Source organism: Anarrhichthys ocellatus, unplaced genomic scaffold (assembly GCF_004355925.1).
Source record: "Anarrhichthys ocellatus isolate YVR2014 unplaced genomic scaffold, GSC_Weel_1.0 scaffold6, whole genome shotgun sequence".
Lineage (NCBI taxonomy): Eukaryota > Metazoa > Chordata > Actinopteri > Perciformes > Anarhichadidae > Anarrhichthys > Anarrhichthys ocellatus.
In genome coordinates, this window is record NW_022280036.1 from 6,239,050 (window position 1) to 6,258,171 (window position 19,122).

The 19,122-nt window shown below is 39.7% G+C and overlaps 1 protein-coding gene across 2 annotated transcripts in view; it reads left to right on the top strand.

The window, feature by feature from the left end:
• The window catches only part of LOC116383219 (CUB and sushi domain-containing protein 1), a 280,770-nt gene that overhangs the window by 138,923 nt on the left and 122,725 nt on the right, over positions 1 to 19,122 (top strand). For both annotated transcript variants that reach the window (XM_031846879.1, XM_031846880.1), the window contains exons 12-19: positions 4,064 to 4,246; positions 4,434 to 4,619; positions 9,840 to 9,980; positions 12,986 to 13,107; positions 13,385 to 13,457; positions 14,836 to 14,974; positions 15,827 to 16,014; positions 16,188 to 16,376. In XM_031846879.1, the coding sequence (XP_031702739.1) occupies positions 4,064 to 4,246; positions 4,434 to 4,619; positions 9,840 to 9,980; positions 12,986 to 13,107; positions 13,385 to 13,457; positions 14,836 to 14,974; positions 15,827 to 16,014; positions 16,188 to 16,376 (1,221 nt within the window). The remainder of the gene's footprint in view (positions 1 to 4,063; positions 4,247 to 4,433; positions 4,620 to 9,839; positions 9,981 to 12,985; positions 13,108 to 13,384; positions 13,458 to 14,835; positions 14,975 to 15,826; positions 16,015 to 16,187; positions 16,377 to 19,122) is intronic.

Below are 19,122 nucleotides of genomic sequence, written 5' to 3' on the forward strand. Positions count from 1 at the left end.
TGTAGTTAATTGGCTAACACACAAAAAAACGAATTGAAAGGTCCCTAAAATCAATGTGTTTTTTCTTTATTTTGCTTTATACCATTTGAATACAGTTATCCTCCATGCATTTTGTTTTATTTTCTTTCCTCAATTATGTATATTGCTTTGTTTAATATATGACTTTTGGAGAGGAAAAGAAACAGAAGCATAACATGTATTGAGTAGTAAATATATGCTCTGTACTTCAGTAAAAATCTTTCAACTTTGAAAGAAAGGAAAAGAAAATAATGACAGAAAAGAAGAACAAACTAAAAAAAGACTAAAAAGCGATCAAGAAAGATGCTACCACCATAATGACAGACTTACCAGGGGCTCAAGATCGTTGATATCCATCCTGACACTCATCAAGTGTGTGACAGGTAGCTCTGGGCCACACACACACACACACACACACACACACACTCTCACACACATACTTCTGCCACTTCTTTGAGTATTCTACTCTTGTGGGTGTACTTAGATCCCAATACATAGTAAAAGTGAAGAACACATGCGCACACACACACACACACACACACACACATACATTGCTCACCTTGAGATGTATTTGCCCAGAGCGAATCCAGGAGCATGGTGGAGCATGTGGTACAAGATGACAGCCGTCTGGTAGAATGTCAAATTTTAAAGGAAGGGAGAGAGGGAAGAGCAGTGTATAAAAACATACTGCTATTAGGGGAAGAAGGGATGAAAAAAAGACAGTGACAAAATGAATGGAATATGATTGTAGGCCAGTTTGGCAGTACTGCTAATGTGACACTCATGCCAAAAAGCAATGTATTGAATCAGATTGAGAGAGCGGGAGCAATAAGGAGAACATTGAACACAGTGGGAGCGGGGACAATTTGAAATAAGAACAGGCAAAAAAAGAGGGATGAAGATAGAGAAACAAAGAAAGGAACAACATGTGTGTTTGATAAGCAGTCATATATAATGTCACAAACATCAGTGTTGCTCTCTTTGATTTGTACCTCCTGCTGGTTTCTTAACAAGAGTATGCATGGATCAGTGTGTGTGTGTGTTTGCATCTACCTGTGTGCCTCCACTATTTGTTTTGCCTTTCACAATTAAAGCTGAATTACACTATAATTACCCTCATGACAATTAGCTGTAACAAGGGAAACAATCAAATTAATTTCTCAACGACTTTGTTTCTCTATACAACAGTGTCGATAATGGACACTTGGAATTTTTGCTTTGTTTTTTGATGGTCCACACAGCCGCATTGAAGCTGCTGCTAGTCCTTCTTTTAAGAAATGATAAGTTCTTACCATTTGTCAACCTGTTGACAAACAAGGGAAGAAGGTAGCCATTGTATATAGCCATATATTGTAAGTATGGCCTTTGTGTTTAGACAGCACACAAAGTCTGGTCACAGGCTGCAGATTCATTCAAAGATGCACACACATGTATGTTAACCCTAACCACAAGTCTGAAAGAGGTTTTTAAAAGTCACAGTTAAGAGACACAGAAGTAAAATTGGCAACTGCGACAGCCAGCAGTATTACATGAGGATGAACATAGCACACCACTTAAGCCCGAGCGCCCCGCTTTTTTGGGGGCTGTGGAGAAAGTTTAGCATATACCATCGGAAACAATGCACTTATCACGAACAAATATAATGATGTTGCACATCAAATTAAACAACAGAACCTGGGCTACAATAATATGTAAGCCGTGTTTACATGCTCCAAACACAACTCAAACACCAACTAAATGAATTACCAAATATCAAAATCCATATAGCACCACCTAGTCAATCCACTCGCCAAATTTCTGGCTCTACCGCTGTGGTACTTTATGCAATACACACACACAATATCTCAAAAGAAAGCAGACACTCCACAGATTCCGGACATATATCAAATCCAGCTACAACAAAGCATCAGGGAGATATGAACCAAAGAACACCAACAACAGAAATTGCTTCATCAAACGACAGTTGTAAAATCTGAACACGTGCTCCCTTTATTACAACACCAAAATTATTCAAATAGACCTTGTGGTTGCAGAGTTATGCTCCTTTTAGTATTTAGTATGGGTATGCAATTTTTGAGCAGAGGCCTAAAAAATAGGTCACTTTTTAAAGGGTTCATGCTTCAAGGTTGGAGGGAGACAACCAGGGGGCTCCCTGGAGAGGGCAAACAAGCTAAACTGTTTCTTCAATAGGTTAAGTTCACAGCTCTCATCTGTCGCCTCCACACACGACACCTCTGCTCCCCCCCTCCTTTGTCCCCCCTGGTGAGCTGCATGGACACAGAGCCCTCAACTTCAAAGGTGTCTTCCACCACTGATGCTTCAGGACCTGCGCCATCCAGCTGTCTGATGTCCTGCAACATCCAGCTGTCTGATGTCCTGCAACACCTCTTCAACCTGAGCCTGAAGCAAGACGAAGTCCGGGTGCTGTGGAAGACGTCTTGCCTGGTTCCTGTACCAAAGAAGACGACTCCATCTGGCCTCAACGACTACTGACCGGTTGCCCTCACATCTTATGTGATGAAGGTGCTGGAGAGGCTGGTCTTAGCCAACCACCGACCGCAGGTGAAATCCTCACTGGACCCTCTGCAATTTGCATACCAGCCTCATGTGGGAGTGGACACCGCCATCAAATCGCACCTGGACGGATCCGGTACATTCAACACCATCCAACCACTCCTGCTGAGTGAGAAGCTGTGTGTGGTGGGGGGGTAGACACGTCCACCGTCTCCTGGATCACTGACTACCTCACAGGCAGCCCACAGTTTGTCAGACTGAGCCGTGTGCTGTCTGATACGGTGGTCAGTGGTACTGGAGCCCCACAGGGAACTGTTCTGTCTCCCTTCTGTTCACCTTGTACACCACTGACGTCCAGTACAACTCAGGGTTATACCATCTGCAGAAGTTCTCTGATGACTCTGCAGTGGTCGGGTGTATAAGGGATGGACGGGAGGAGGAGTACAGGGCAGTAGTGGATGACTTTGTGGAGTGGGCCGGTAGAAATCACCTGCTTTTGAACGTGGCCAAGACCAGAGAGATGGTGGTCGACTTCAGGAGGAAGACGACGGCTCCACAACCGCTGAGAGTTCTGGGAGAGGATGTGGACATGGTGGAGGAGTACAAGTACCTCGGTGTCTCCATCGAAACAGACTGAACTGGAAGATCAACATCAACGCTGTTTACAGGAAGGGGATGAGTCGACTCTTTTTCTCGAGGAAACTTCGATCCATCCAGCAAGATGTTGGAGATGTTCTTCCATTCTGTTGTGGCCAGTGCACTTTACTTCGCCGTAGTCTGCTGGGGAGCAGCATTGGAGCCGGAGACAACAGACTTGACAAACTGGTTAAGAAGGCCGGCTCCATCATTGGCTGCAAACTGGACACTCTGGAAAAGGTGGTTAGGACACTGAAGAAACTACTATCCATATTGGACAACCTGGACCACCCTCTCCACCACCTACTGCAGGGACAGTGGAGAACTTTCTCCAACAGACTCATCCAGCTCTGCTGTCACAAGGACAGATACAGGAGAACATTCCTGCCCACTGCAATAAGACTTTACAATAAATCACCTCTGGCCAAATCATTCACAAGACTATAACACCGTTACACTGTTGTTTGTTTGGTTAAACCTTTGCACTACTGTTTAGTTAGTTCATTTAATATTATTCTATTTCATTGTATAAATTGTGCATTTTTTACATTTAATGTTTTTTACTGTTATTTTTACTGTATATACTGTGCATTTTTATACTCAATATTTTTTATTTTTTACTCTCATACTTAGATTGCTTACCTGTACCATAATTACTGCTGTAGCGCACAAATTTCCCCTTGCGGGATTAATAAAGTATCTATCTATCTATCTATCTATCATTACCATAAACACCAGCTACAGAATGTTCTGATTGGTCTCACAGACGATCTACAAATCAATGAATGCATTTTATTGCCATTTAATCCCACCTCACAAGTTAGAACAGACAACCCCTTATCTGAATGTCACCATGTCGCATGTTGACATTAATTAACAGCATAATGTGTTACAGAGATCGAACGTGGAGGCTGTGGTGATCCTGGGGTGCCGGCATTTGGTCGTCGTAGTGGTGATCGCTTTCAACATGGTGACGTGTTGACCTTCTTTTGCCAGTCAGCTTTTGAACTAGTGGGAGAGAGAACCATCACGTGCCAGCACAATAACCAGTGGTCTGGCAACAAACCCAGTTGTATCTGTAAGTACACATAGTCCATACAGACATAGTTATGTTGATTGATTTCCTGTTCATTTAGCATTATCATTCTTGCCTCTTTTTTTAATTGCTATATTTATTTGTCTTTGCTTTTTTTGCTTGCATTCATACCTAATTACCTATCAACTTGACCTCTTTCCTTCCTGCCTTTGTTCCTTCTTGTTTGTAGTTTCATGTTTCTTCAACTTCACGGCTCCATCAGGGACTATATTGTCCCCGAACTACCCAGAGGAGTATGGGAACAACCTGAACTGTGTGTGGTTGATTATCTCTGAACCGGGTAGCCGCATTCATCTCCTGTTTTCTGACTTTGACCTGGAGCCACAGTTCGACTGGTTGGTGATCAAAGATGAAGGTAATTGTATCTTAATATATCACAGTAATTTTGAAAACGTAGTTCCTAAATTAACACCTCAGGATATGCCTATATGCAAATTCTAAATTGCTGAAATATGGATGTGCATGTATTTTTTCTGAAATCGTCAAAAAGTTCAAATAATCTGGGGGTGCACTCTTTCTCAACTTAAGATAACTACAGATAACTTCTGATTGGGTTTGGTTGAGGAATGGCTAGCTGGCAAACTGGATGGAAAGTTGTAATATGTATTTTATTGTGCACTTTTCCTCTACACACAGAACACAGGGCAATTTGATCACCCATTGTAATCAAAGTTATTGATTTAAACTGAATCAACTAAAGCCCCTGTTTGACTGGCTTGTCATTAAAGATGAAGTTGTGCTAAATCGGCTGGCTGTAAACCTGTTCCTCTGCGGGGATGTTTTTTGGAGCAGGGTTTTGAAAATTGCAGGGCAATTAGTGCTGTTCCACTGGGCAAACTGAAATTGAAGTTGTTGCTTCAAAGTCTTCCAGTTTGCTCTGCTTAGTGATCGATCACTGCTGTCACATGGAAACAACACTGTATGTCTTCTTTTCAGAAATTAAAACGAAAAATGACTTACTCCATAACTGACATGCCCTCTTGAAAGTAATCAAGATTTCAAAGCCTTCATGAAATGTTCTGCCTCTGTAGACTTCTGTAAATACACTTTTTGATCAGATAAAGAAAGTTAGGTGAAAACCACAAAGGCTCTTTACTGTTGTAAGAAATATTGCATCAAAATTGTGTGAACTTTGAAGTAAAAAAAAAAAGAGTCAAATCAGTTAAATCTAAAAGTGCATTTAGTTTATATAGTACACCAAGACAGTACCTATGACAGAAGTTGGTTTTGTCCCACCATAAACAGGTGTTGGCTTGTAAATACCTTGTAAAGGATCAGTATCCGTTAATATGGCACCCATTAAATGATTACTAATTAGTGTTCAGAAGGTTAACTACTGTACAAGTGTGCATAATTTATTACTCTGCTTTTCAAAATCACACTGGACATATTTTTGAATTCATTTGAACGTAACTGCTGCACCACAGCACTCAACAGGCTGATATAGAATACAAATGGGTTTAAAAGTAACACAATGCAACATTGCAATGGTTGAAGTGATAGCCATTTGAATAAGCGGATCACTTCTCAAGTGTTGCTTATCATTGATAATTGATGATAACATGATAACTTAACATTGATGATTAATTGGCATTGTCTGAAAGTCTCTCCTTATGTCACACATTCAAATGTAAAACATTTGTTTAATTGTTATCAACAAGTTGGCTGTTATGCAGCCAATTTTGTGACGCACAGTCTGCTGTTATGCCTTTGAACGAGCATACATAAGAAAGAGATGCTTTAGTCCGAAAGGAAAATAAATCTGCATCCTAATGCAATAAAATAAAAGCTTCTCTGCATCAGAGAAACCCAAAGGCTTTTCCATTCACCAAGAAGTTTATGTGACCTTGACATTCAAGACATTTATCCCTGTATAATAGAACAATGAAATACAAACCAATGGCAAGCAAAAGTGAACAGAGCAACCATTGTAATAACCCATAAACCAACTGAGCTGGGAAACAGTACTGTAAGAAATCAGATAAAGCTTCAAGGTACGCTTTTGAAAAGTATATAAATGGTTAACATAATCAGAAAGCCATTGTTGTCATCTAATAAAAGAGCACATCGTGATAGACTGTTACAAAAGGCATTTATGTGAATCTCTCCTCTTAGATAAGTAAGCGGAGGACCTTGTCACTCTTTCAGCTATTGTTGCATTGCTTCTCTTTTACTCCTGGTCTCTTGCCTATCAATGCAATAATGAATATGTGAAAGAGCTTTTGGGTTGCTGAAGAACAAAGTGGGTGACACTGTGAAACTCAGTCGCCATGTAGCTTAATTGAGTCGAAGTCCAAAACTCCCAAGTCAAGGAGGAAATTAAAAGAAAAGTTTCTGTAGGAGTGTTGGTGAAGAATCCCAATTTTGGCTGCAGTGTGTTTTTATCACCGAGGAGTTCTTGTATCTCCCCTTCTGTCCCTGTCAGGGTCACACTGCTTTTCATTGCACCTTTTGTTGTTGGATTCTTACGAGGATTTTGAATATTGTTTTCAATAAATAGTAAGTTCCTAATGATGTTTTCTAAAACACTCTGCAATCAATCATGCTGACTGCTCTCTGTTATATTTTAAGGATTGGATGGATCAGGAATAATCTGAAAGTGTCAATACCATTCTCCTCAGCCATTATCAATATCCAGTACCGTAATCTTATAACATGTAAATGATTCTGGTGTATCTGATGTGATATTGTGCATGCCCTTAAAATATATATTTCAAAAGCAAAGTATAAATTATGAAAAAGTATAAATACTGTTCAGGTGTCATGAATAGAATATCATACAGTGAATGCACTCAATGACCAGAAGAAGTAGGTCTTACCTTTTCATTGCAACAGCAAATCGCTTTGTGTACGCATGGATTACCACGACTAGATTTAAAGACTGTCTGACTTTGAAAAAACATGATTGCAGATGCCATTGGGTCAGTTCAAGCATCACTGAGACCACAGAGTTGCTTGAATTTTTGAGAGTGACCTTTTCAAATGTAATCAAGGAACGGATCAGAACACAAGACACCACTTCAACCATTTGCTACGTGGGCAGATGGCCCTTAGTCGACAAACACAGGACATATTGGGTGGCAAAAGCCATAATGAATATCAACAGTGCTGCTTCCCCTACCGGTACAAAACTCCAGGTGTTTTCTGATGAATCACAGTTCCTGCAGCCCCAATCTGCTAGACTCCTGGTGGGTCATCAGCAACAACAAGCATTGTGTTAGTTCTGGCAGTGAACTGAAGTTGTGCGTGCCAATAGCTCATCAGCATCAGTTGCCATTTATAATCGCTGATCACACTCAAACTACATTTCCAATCGCATTCAATCAAGACAATAAAGTGGTCTTTATAATCTCACAATGTCTCTCACTTACTTGTGATCATTATGGCGCTGCTGCTGCTGGTTAATCTGTTTATTTCTACCTGCTATAAACTGCTGTTGCTGGCTGCGACGATTGATTTCTCTATCAACCACCCCAGCTTCCTCCTGTTCATGTGTCTTATCACCATTGCAGGGGATGGCATTTCTTTTCCTGCACATTATGATTATTCCATATCTCACTGATAAGGGCCTGCTGGGCTCTGTTCTGTGTAGCCCTTTAGGGTTATATTACGCTCCCTACTGAACCTGTCACTGCTGTTTGGATCATTTGGGAGCACCCTCAAGAGCAGAGTGTATTCTGCCAAAAAAGTGTGTAGTTGCAGTAAATGATACTATGCTGTGACACGAATGTCTCAGACAGAAATTAGGTGATGCATGGTTACAGCTGCACAGGCCAGTGGGAGACAGGTAATGGTTTCAGGGCCATTCAATTGGTATACAGTGGGTCCTTTAATGGCTATAGAGCGATGCCTTAATGCCAGAGCATATCTTAATATAGCAGCCAGGTTCAGCCATTCATTGCAATCATATACCCCTAAGGGGTTTGATTGGTACTTTGAACAAGATAATGTTCCCTGCCATTGTGAGAGAATTGTCTAGGAATGCATGGCTCAAGACACCTTCTGGTGAAATAACGTTAATGGCCTGGACACCACAATCCCCTGATATCAGTTTCTTTGGGAGTCAATCAAATGCAGCTTCTATAGAAAAAAGCATCCACCCATCAACCTCTGCTAGTTGTGTGAAGGACTGACACCAGAACTCGACAGGTCCCTTATTAAGTCACTGCCCAGAAGCTGTTATTCGTACTAAAGGTGGTCCAACGTGGTACTGAACAGGGTTCGGTATCAGCAGGGTAATACAATTTAATTTCAGTTTAAAGGGTCTTGATTCCGTATAAGTTTCATCCGACATTAATGAGATGAAATCTCCTGTAATGATGTACAGCTATAATGACTTAAGAATTCTCTGTATATTTTCATAAAACAAAGCGCATTACTACTATACAGATATGGAATGACGTACATCCCACTTTGGGACACTGTCGACTTTTACTTGAATTTATATGGTATTATACAGTGAAACTTGAGATGGTTGCTAAAAAAAACACTTCCAGATGAGAATCTCCAAATTGCCAGGGACTATGTTAAATGGCCTTGTTTTAGCACAGTGATGATGCGTTTCATCTCAATAGTCTCAGAAAAAGACCTAAACCTGTAAAAATGCTAATTATCCTTCAATGGCCTTAAAAGAAAAGGATCTAAGAATTTTTGTTTTTCGTTAGCTTAGAATGAGTCATTTATTTCGATATAGGGAGCGGGTCTTCTTCACAGGGTCCACCATGTTGCACCACTCTGTTTCTGCAGTAGCCCAGAACAGACAAGCCAAACACTGGCTCTAGAGAGAGACTTTTGCATTTTTACTGCAGGGGCATTCAGTTGGATGCAATCTGCAACCTCCCCGCTAGATGCCACTTAACCCTACACACTGCTCCTTTAAGGACAAATACTACAATTTGAGACACAGAGCTTTCAACAACATATACATTGTAACTCACTGCTGTTGTTCAAACTCCCAGCAATGTAATGAAATAGCCAAACTGGGCTCCACCAGTAACAAGATTCAACATTTGAATACAGCATACAGTGTCAATATTTTGTCACTCTGGAAGGAAACATTCTAAGCCACATATTGCTGCTAATATCTATTTACGTTTATTAAATAAGATTTTGAATTCAGGAATGGTAATGGGTTATTCCTCCATTTTGGTTTTCACAGTATCAGAGAACTGAATGAAGTGAATTGAATGGGTTCTTTCCATTCACTCCATTCAATTCTTTAATCCCATTGACAGGCAGGTGATTGATTAATCCATTGTGCTACCGACAGAGTATTTATTAAAGCATGTACATTGGTAACATTTTTCTGCAAAATAACACCAAAACAACATATTGCAATGTGCTAACATAAACAAGAATCGTAAGACCTGTTGGGTCATCTCAAAGTTATTTTTTTCCTAACCCTAATACCATTTAATACATCTCTTGAGGTCTATTGTGGTGTTTTACTTCTTCCTTTTTACAGGAGTCCTTCACTTTCCAAGTATGTCCTTGGCCTATTGTTATTCAGACGGAATTAGATAAGCACCATTAAGACGTGTCTGTAAAAGATTGTTTAAACTCTGTTCTATTTCAGGCCTGTCTGAGCCAACAACATTTGGGACGTTCTCAGGAAAAGATGTTCCATCACAGATCGCCTCGAATGGACACATCATGAGACTGGAATTTCAATCTGATCATTCTAATACTGGAAAAGGCTTCAATATCAGCTACACCAGTATGTGCTACCTACCTACCTACCTACCTGTCTGTGTCTGTCTGTTGATTAGATTTACTGACATGTAAAACGTATACAATTTCTTAGAGGAAGAAAAAGGGCGTATTGATAGATGCAAAGGTTTGTGACAGTGTGTAATCATAAACAAAGACACATAAAAACTGAAAACAATAGTTGTCTATTATCCAATGCAGCTGCAATATACACTGTTTTGAATAAGGGAAGATGTTCTTACCTTTTCTTGAAGCACTTGCCATCTCTGTCTTGCTGTGTTGTTGCTATTCTTCTTGACTGATTGGTATTTGTACTCAGCTCCACAGAATTACAAGTCCTACCTCTAATCCTAATGCAAACCATTTTCTCCTTAATCCTAACACAAATGAAATGCACCATTGGAAGCAGAAATATGCCATTAGAGTCTCTTTACCCTCACAAACATTAATGTACAGAAAGTCTCTTTATAGTAACCTTGACAGTTGTAGAGGAAAGACAAAAAACACAATTACTGTTGATAAATACCCAATTTAAAAAAAAACATTTAACTTTCAGTCATATCATTTTTGTTGATGAAACATTTTGAGAATGCAATTTAAATTTGTCATACACATTAACATAGTAACTTAAGAAAGACAGATCAGGCATCTGTGCGCTGTTTCTCTAATTTGGCATTTTAATGCATATATGAATATCAATTGGTATTGCTCTGAGTATATATCAGTATCTGTTTATATGAATAATGTTGTGTAATGTAAATATAAACTTTGACACACCGTAATAAATGTTATTCATTTATTAGTTTAAATTTAGGGCAAATATCTGTCACGTCTAAAGATTTACTTCATCGTAATGACAGCTATATTTAATGACATCAATGCTATATTTGGATAAGGGTGTTTTTAAATAGTGATTATCACTGTTGTATTGTTTACAAAACCTCACTATTACCTCATTTAAGAACATGTATAGTTCACATAATTTACTATCCACAAATGATTGTGTTTCTATAACAAATACATATTTTCTTTTACTCAATTATGAAATTTAAGCCATACAGTTATATGAACAGTTATGATTCTGCTGTAATGCATCCCATTGTTTGTGATGGACTGCATTAACCACAGTGCATTGCTGAGCCGCTCTGAGCACGTACTGTATCAATTGGTGTAAAATGACTACAAAACACTTGGAACCAAGAAACAAGAATTCATTGTACACTAGGAAAACCCCCTTGAAAAATCACACATTGCCAGTACAAAGCTACACCTCGCTATGCCCTCACTTGACAGAGCCCTTTTACACTTCATTTCCAACATATTGCTGTCAAAGTTAGAGGTCATTTCTTCATTTCTCTCGCTGTCCCATCACTGTTATTGTATCTCCGCCAGGAGAAACACACACAGTCAACTCCAGGCTTTCAGGGAGCTCGAGGCTGCTGGCGCATGGAGCGGAAAATACAAGGCACTCAGCAATACGAAAGCAGCGCGCAAAATGCTTCACTCTCATTGAAAACAATTGCAAGAATCTGACCCGATCTGCTAAAATTCGTTTTGTCTGATCGGGGCCTTGTCCTGCCATTGACTGTGCTTGCTGCGTGAATGCTTACTCCTCACTCACTACTCTTAAAGAGCTGGTCCCCAGCCGCTGCTCTACGGCCAGACACACAGTGGAGGAAAACAATAGACTATATTTCTCTGGGTAAAACATTTTGCTCACTTTTATTTTTGAACAGTATGTTAGGCTAACGAAACTACACACACAGCTGACTGCATCGCAGCCACTCAGCCGCTGCTCTGTGTCAAGAGACACAGTTGGTCTGTGCCTTTTTGATGGGCATCAACCTCCTGTTTATACGCATATTGTTGAAGAAAATAGACTTACGCCTGTGAGACAGACCGAAGAGAGAGTTGAAGATGCACACCTTTACAGAGCCAGCGCAGACATCTGCATTGATTCAAATTTAAAAAGAGAGCGTATCTGTTGAGTTGTGTCAATTCAGTCATGCAATATAGCCATTGTAGACACACCTTGCGGAGATCTGCACTCAACTGAATGACAGTGTCTAGTACTGTATTTTTTCCCCCCTTATTTTCGAAACCATCATATTGATCTCCATCTTTCACACAGGCTTCTTCTCTGTTGCTTTGCTTGTCCATTCACACACAACCTTGTTTCACACTTCCTTTATCTGAAACAGTCACAGCACAATCTTTCTTCTCTCTTCTCCTAGTTAACACGTATCATTTGAATATTTTATGTATTGTCATTTTGTCTGTTTTCTCATATGTATGCACCCCTCTCATCTTTTTATCCCTCCAATCTGTTCCACTACTTTCACATACTATGACTGGTGTGTGAAAGTTTGCATGGTTTTTGTTTGCCTTTGGTTTTTTTATGCAGTATGTGTGCGCATGTACAATCAAATGTGTTTGCATTCATCTGGTGGTCTATGTAATATATGTGCAGATATTTTGCCCTTTCCTCTCTTGCTCTCATTTTTTCCATCTATCTTTATTTTTCTCTGTCTGCTCTCATTTCCTCTCCATCAGCAGCTAATCAACCTGAGACATGTCCAATCACTGGGCGTGTGCTCTGGGTGGGATCAGGTTCATCTCTGGAATAGGGATGATATAAGCTAAACATGACAGGGTTGAATCCACGTGAAGATAATTCCATTCCCATATTTCCATATCAGTAGAGATGTCACATTTACTGACAGTGATTTTCAAACTTTTTTTTTCTGGTAGAACCACATTTCCGTTATTCAAATAAATTGAAATACCTTGTTGTTCAAATTATCAAATATGCACATGTATTCTGAACCACTCCAACAATTCAAATATCCATGCTATGATCGGTAGGCACAATGTGTGTTTTTTTCTTTTTTATCTGTCACACTTTCTTTGTTCTCATTCAGTTGCAAAGAAATTTGGCTTTGTTTCGGTTAATTTAGTTCTTTGTCTGTTGGCTGCTATTTTAACTTTTCTCTCACTGTTATTTCTCTGTAGCATTTGGGCAGAATGAATGTCATGACCCAGGAGTTCCTGTCAATGGTCAAAGGTATGGTGATCAATTTCAGCTCGGCAGCTCTGTGGCTTTTCGCTGTGATCAAGGATTCATTAGGACACAGGTAAAGATCCGATATCTGTGTTAATCTACTATAATAAGGTGTTCACACAACATAAATACAGATGTTTATTAGAAGTATTAACATTATTAGCATGCCTATTGGGTGTTTGTAATATCAGTCGTAGTAAAATGCTATTTACTCCCCTGTACTTAATTTGTCTCTGTATAAAAAGTACTTGATTTACTTTATATTTATGTTAATTTCTTGATTTTGTTATTTTTTTCTGCTTGTATCTTATCTTAAAATAAGTACTATACCTAAGTATCACTTTTTCCAGGGGTCTGATCAGGTCACTTGCATCATCCAGGATGGAAATGTTGTGTGGTCGGCGGCTGTACCTCGCTGTGAAGGTAAACACAACAGTTTACTTTGTACATGAGCAATGGGCAATTATTGAAAATGTTGGACTTGCCAGAATATAGGGTGACAAAGCAGCTTAAGTGTGCTTATAGAACTTAGGCATTTCACTACATTTCCTCCTCTAATTGCTTTAGCCCCCAGCCTCCCCACACGTATTCAGCTTGTTTGCACGCATCTTTCACTCTCAACAATAATCTTAAATGAAATTGGCACAAATTCTGCTGAAACTAATTCAGGGAGATGCATTCAGTATATGCAGACTCCAATATACAGAGATGTATCCGTAGTGTGCAGATATGCTACTATTTAGAAGTAATAATAAATGGACAGCAAATGTGATTTTATTTTTATACTTTTTAAAGGGGAATGTTATCCACTGGCCTGTGAGAATTTGTATGTCTTTTTTTGTATCCCCTCCATCTTGATTGTATTGTCTAAATGACATTATCAAATGTTGGCTGTTGTTAATAAATGGGATGGACGAGACAATCCAATTGAATAGGGCTGTCACCTTATTAAATATGGAGTATGGGAAAATATTATCCCTCCCATTGGACGGGGAAGGATAATTATGTTTTATTTCTAGAATTACTTTCCCTCGTCCGTCCCATCCATGAGTACCACGGCTTCAGTGTGCACAAAGCGGGTAAAAGAAAAGTAATTTTCTTTAGCTTGCTGAAAATCTGGAGTTATGTTATCATTCAGAAGGATGAAGGTATCAGCAGCTTGAGAACAGAAGAAGCATACGAGTGTAAAAGACAAGCCATTGCAAATTACATATCGGAGGAAGAGCACTGGATAATAAAAGGATCATGAACACCAGGTCTAAAGTTTATTTAAAGGATGTTACTATACGTGCTAGACAGGCCAGTCCAAAACTCAAATACAGTAACAAAGTTATTAGGTATTTTATTTATATGGATTCTAAACTCAGCTGAAGCTAATTCATGCATTTGAATGTGCTGTGATTTAGATTTTTGGACTTTTACCTATAAAGTAGACCTGCCAGCTATGCACAGTTCTTTGAGTTGCAGGAAATGAGGATCTGTTTTCTGGCATTATTTGATCCATAAATATATTTGATTTGCTGTATAAATGATCACGCTCTAATTATTTTTGCCTTTTCCAACATGAGCAACTCAAATGTGTGTACTGTAGCACAAGATTGCCACAGCATATTTTCTGAAGGTAAATGTTTACGTATGAGCTCTATAAATTTAGAAAGGATTCGAGAGCTAACCGAAATTGGAAAGATGATGAATCTGCTAACTCAATGTGATATGAGCGTTGTGCTCATGCAATAATACTGTTGCAAGAAAAAGTGATTAATTTCTCTCCCTCTGTGGTTGTGTGTTTATTTCCCTGTAGCTCCATGTGGAGGCCACCTCACAGCTCCTACTGGTGTTCTGCTGTCTCCTGGTTGGCCCTCCTTTTATAAAGACTCTCTGAACTGCCAGTGGGTGATTGAAGCACAGCCAGACCATGCTGTGAAGATACACTTTGACAGGTTAGTGATTTGGTTATGTAGGCATAGAGAGGTTTGTTTAGGTCAGTTTCTCAGAATACTTGTCAGATTGTCAGTAAATGGATAACATGGTCATCTTGAAGCATGTCCGTTTTTTACACATTACATTATTAAGTTAGTCAGTCTATTAGTTGGTCAGTCTTTCTGAAACATTGTTAATCAGATATAGATGTGGTTGTTGAGTTACTGCTGCAGTAAATAATTGATGTTGGCCTTTTGCACATTTTTCTCTGGAAACAAGCCACAGGCAGATGCAATGTAGCCTGAAATTGCTAAAGCTGAAATTTGACTTTTGGGGAATTGACGTAAAGGCAAAATTATCCTCATCGCCTATGAGGCAGGTCATTCTGAATTTGCACTGCATGTAAATGTCCTGTGCTGAGGCTAGTTAATTATTCCGTTGGCTGGTTAGAGCAGTATGTGGTTTCCAACTCTTTGTTGTCTATCCAGGACAGGTAGTTCATTGCATTAATGTGATATTTTTCTTCTAAATCAGTTACTACTGTAATTTAAGTTTAAAATGATAACCAGCACCACTAACGGTTTCAAGATTAAAACTGGTTCTGAGTGCCCTTCAGACACAACTGTTGGTAATTGCAGGCAGAGACAAAAGTGTCCAGCTAGTTAGCTATAAAAGTAGTTATGTGGTTGTTTAAGTGCTCAGTTATTGAAATTAGCTGGTAGAATGTGAGTCAATCACTTTTGTTAGCACTGGGTTACATTGGCTGGTGTTTGATGTACACTGCACACATATTATGTATGCCTTATGAATGTTATCTCTGTGTATGCCAGGTTATTTTGCATGTTTTCTTTGTTGTTTGTGTGTCTGTCTAGGTTCCAGACTGAGGTCAACTATGACACACTGGAAATCAGGGATGGCCCCTCAACCTCTTCTCCCCTCATCGGTGAATATCACGGCACCCAAGCGCCTCATTTCCTGATTTCCACATCCAACGTCCTGTTCCTGTTGTTCACGACAGACAACAGCCGTTCTGCGGTGGGCTTCAGCATCAGATATGAAAGTAAGGCCGATTGACTGACTGATAGAAATGTTTGGTAGACACAAGATGAATTACTTGCTGGTACTCATATGCAGCAACATTTCTTTGTCCAAAAATGTGTGATTACCCCCTCCACACACACACATTCACCCTCTTGACTTGTGGTATTTCTGCTTGTGTGATGTGATTTTCAGGTGTGAAAATGGAGTCAGACGCTTGTCTTGATCCTGGTATCCCAGTCAATGGTCGTCGCCAAGGCAGCAACTTTTTCATTGGCTCCCGTGTCTCATTTACATGTGATCTAGGATACTCACTGAGTGATCAGGAGCCAATTGTTTGCGAGCACAATCATCAGTGGAGTCACGCTCTTCCCAGTTGTGATGGTGAGAATCTTTCTTTCTTTCATTTTTTGCACTCTTGATGAAAACCTATAGTGAGTGGAAACCTTTTGTGTCCTTTATCCAAGAATTATGTGATAATGTGAGGAATGCAGTCACTTGATGGTGTTCCAGCACTGCACAATAACATAAAGAATTATTGACTATGACGACTATCATTTAGGTATTTTCTTCAGATCATCCATTCCTCCATTATCAATATTGTAGCTGCTTATTTAATTTTAGTCACACTTAAAATATTTAAAGTAAATTGGCTTCTGACTTGTTTTAGCTGAGTTGCTGATGGTGACTGAGATATTAAAATGCCAGATTGCTGTCACCTTGGACTCGTTTTACCTGTGACACTGATCCCAAAGACAAGACATGAGGCAGATGCAGTTCGAAGTCACTCCATTTGGTACTCAGGCAGGCTTACATTTGGCAAAGAGTGACCAGCACCAAAGTTATGCTTACACGCATAATTGCCTCTGCTTTACCACAGTTGTATTGTCCACAGTAAACAACTATTTGCAATTCCCTTTTGGAAGCCACTAGCTGTGTGTTTGTTGTGTGTGAGATAAGTTGGAAGGTATTGCAGTTTCATACAATACTTAAATATCACAATACAGACAAATCAAATGACTTTACATGTCAAATTCAAACACAAGGTCCAAGCAATCTACCATCTAAAATTACTAAACAACCTGGTAATTCGGCATTATCAGGTAAGCGGTATGCCTGCATTAATGCACGCTTGCTGTTTGAGGGTTTTATAGTCCTCTTCATTTTTCCACTAACTGATTTGGGATGGTCCTGAACATGATGGTCCCCTCTTCATGGACATAAAAACAGAAGTGGAGTGAGTAGAGCGATGTGGCTGAAAAACAGTTGAGTCAGAGTCAGTGAGGAGAGCAGAGGGAGGTGCAGGTGTTCCTATAAGTAACTTTTTTCCCAGTCTTCTGCTTTTTTTTCCATTTCATTTGGTGTAACTGGCAGCCATAGTGTTAATTGTACAATCTATCCCCACTCCAGTGAATACACTAACAAAATGGTCCAAGTTGGACATCCAGCCTCAGTGAAATTATGCAGGTCAACAGGCACTACTGAAACAGATGCTCACTGACCATCGCAGGCCTTCTCATTCAGCATTTGCCCAAAGCTCACACTATCATGGGAGATGAATACACAGCGTCTGATGATTCATTCTACCGATTGAAAAGAATCCAATTTGAAAGCCAAAGTCAGGATGTCTCAACTTGGGAGTGAGTTCATACCGAGGCAATCTATCTCACAGTCTCAGCCATAAGCAGTTTTAAACGGCCACCGTGACATTTTCAATTTTCAGCCAAGCATGCCATCTCACCAGACAGCTGTTACATTACAAGACACACTATTTCAGAACAGCACTTTTCTAAAATGGTGTGTAAGCCTTGACTAGAATATAATACATCATAGTTTGCTTTCAGAGAAGATCATAGGACCAGAATTATGTGTCAACTATGTTTTACCATGACTGGATTTTTGATTAATCAGATAATCATTGACTTTCAGTTTACCTAATGTACATGTTGATTGGCGGTGGGAGGAAGACAGAACGAACACACGCAAACACAGAGAAAACTTGGAAAGTCCACTGGAAAAAAGTTGGACATCAATTTAAAGGAGAAAGGCAGTCATCTTTAATAACTCCCACAACAATACTCAAAGCAACTCATACACACACATGGACACATTAACGACAATGATCTTATTTACAGTACAGTCTCAGAGGCACAGTTAACATTTCAACAGGAAAAGACAGCCTTTTTCTGCCATACCGACTGCATTACGCAGCCACCAAAATTCATTATTTTGACAATATTGTGTCTAAAAGAAAAAACAAAATGACATGTAGTTCCCCCGCAGGCGTGCAGAGATCGTTCCCTTTCAGTAATGCCGCAGTGTCTATTGGACCCAAACCGCTCGTCTTATTCCTGCAGGTCAGCTAAATCGCCAAACAGATAATACAGAACACTGGCTGCTCTTTTATGTGTCAGGGAGAATATAGAAGGGGCGCAGTGATATTTTAAAGCTTGCAGTTGGTGCCAGGACAACAACTTGTTAGAAGTGACCAAAGTCAAGTATCCCAAAGAAAAAAATGCAATGGCATCTTTTAAGAGGGAGATAATTAAAGCTTGAGAAAAACACGGAGGCAAGAAAGAGGAGGGAGTGTGCAGCTGAAGTCTGATGCTGTATGATATGTTTCTGTATTTACCTCTCTCCTGTCTGAAAAACAAGCTATCTTTCTGTGTGCACCCTAACAGGCAATAGATACAGTGAGCGCACAATGAGGTGCACACGTGCCTCCCTCAACAAGGGTCATTTTGTCAGACAGTGTCCTAGTTTTAGCAGAATCATGATGGGAGTGAGAAGAAACTGGTTGTCGCAACACACACAAGACTGCTAGTCAGATAAAGAGTTGGAGAGCGACTCTCATCACAGCTACTCAACTCAAGCTCTGTTGAAATGATATAATAGAGATGGAAGGAAAGACATTGACAGACAGAGAGATGTGGAGGGTGGAGAGGCGGAGACACAGAAGTTCTCTTTAAACACACTGGAATAGCTGCAGTGTGAACAAATAAGAGAAGCTTTAAAATCTGTCTCATAAAGTGTAATTAAAAAAAGAGCATATTCCCAAATCACCAAATGAATCATCACACTGTTTATTTTAGGAGATAAAAGGGAAATCCGTGCACCAATATACTGTGTG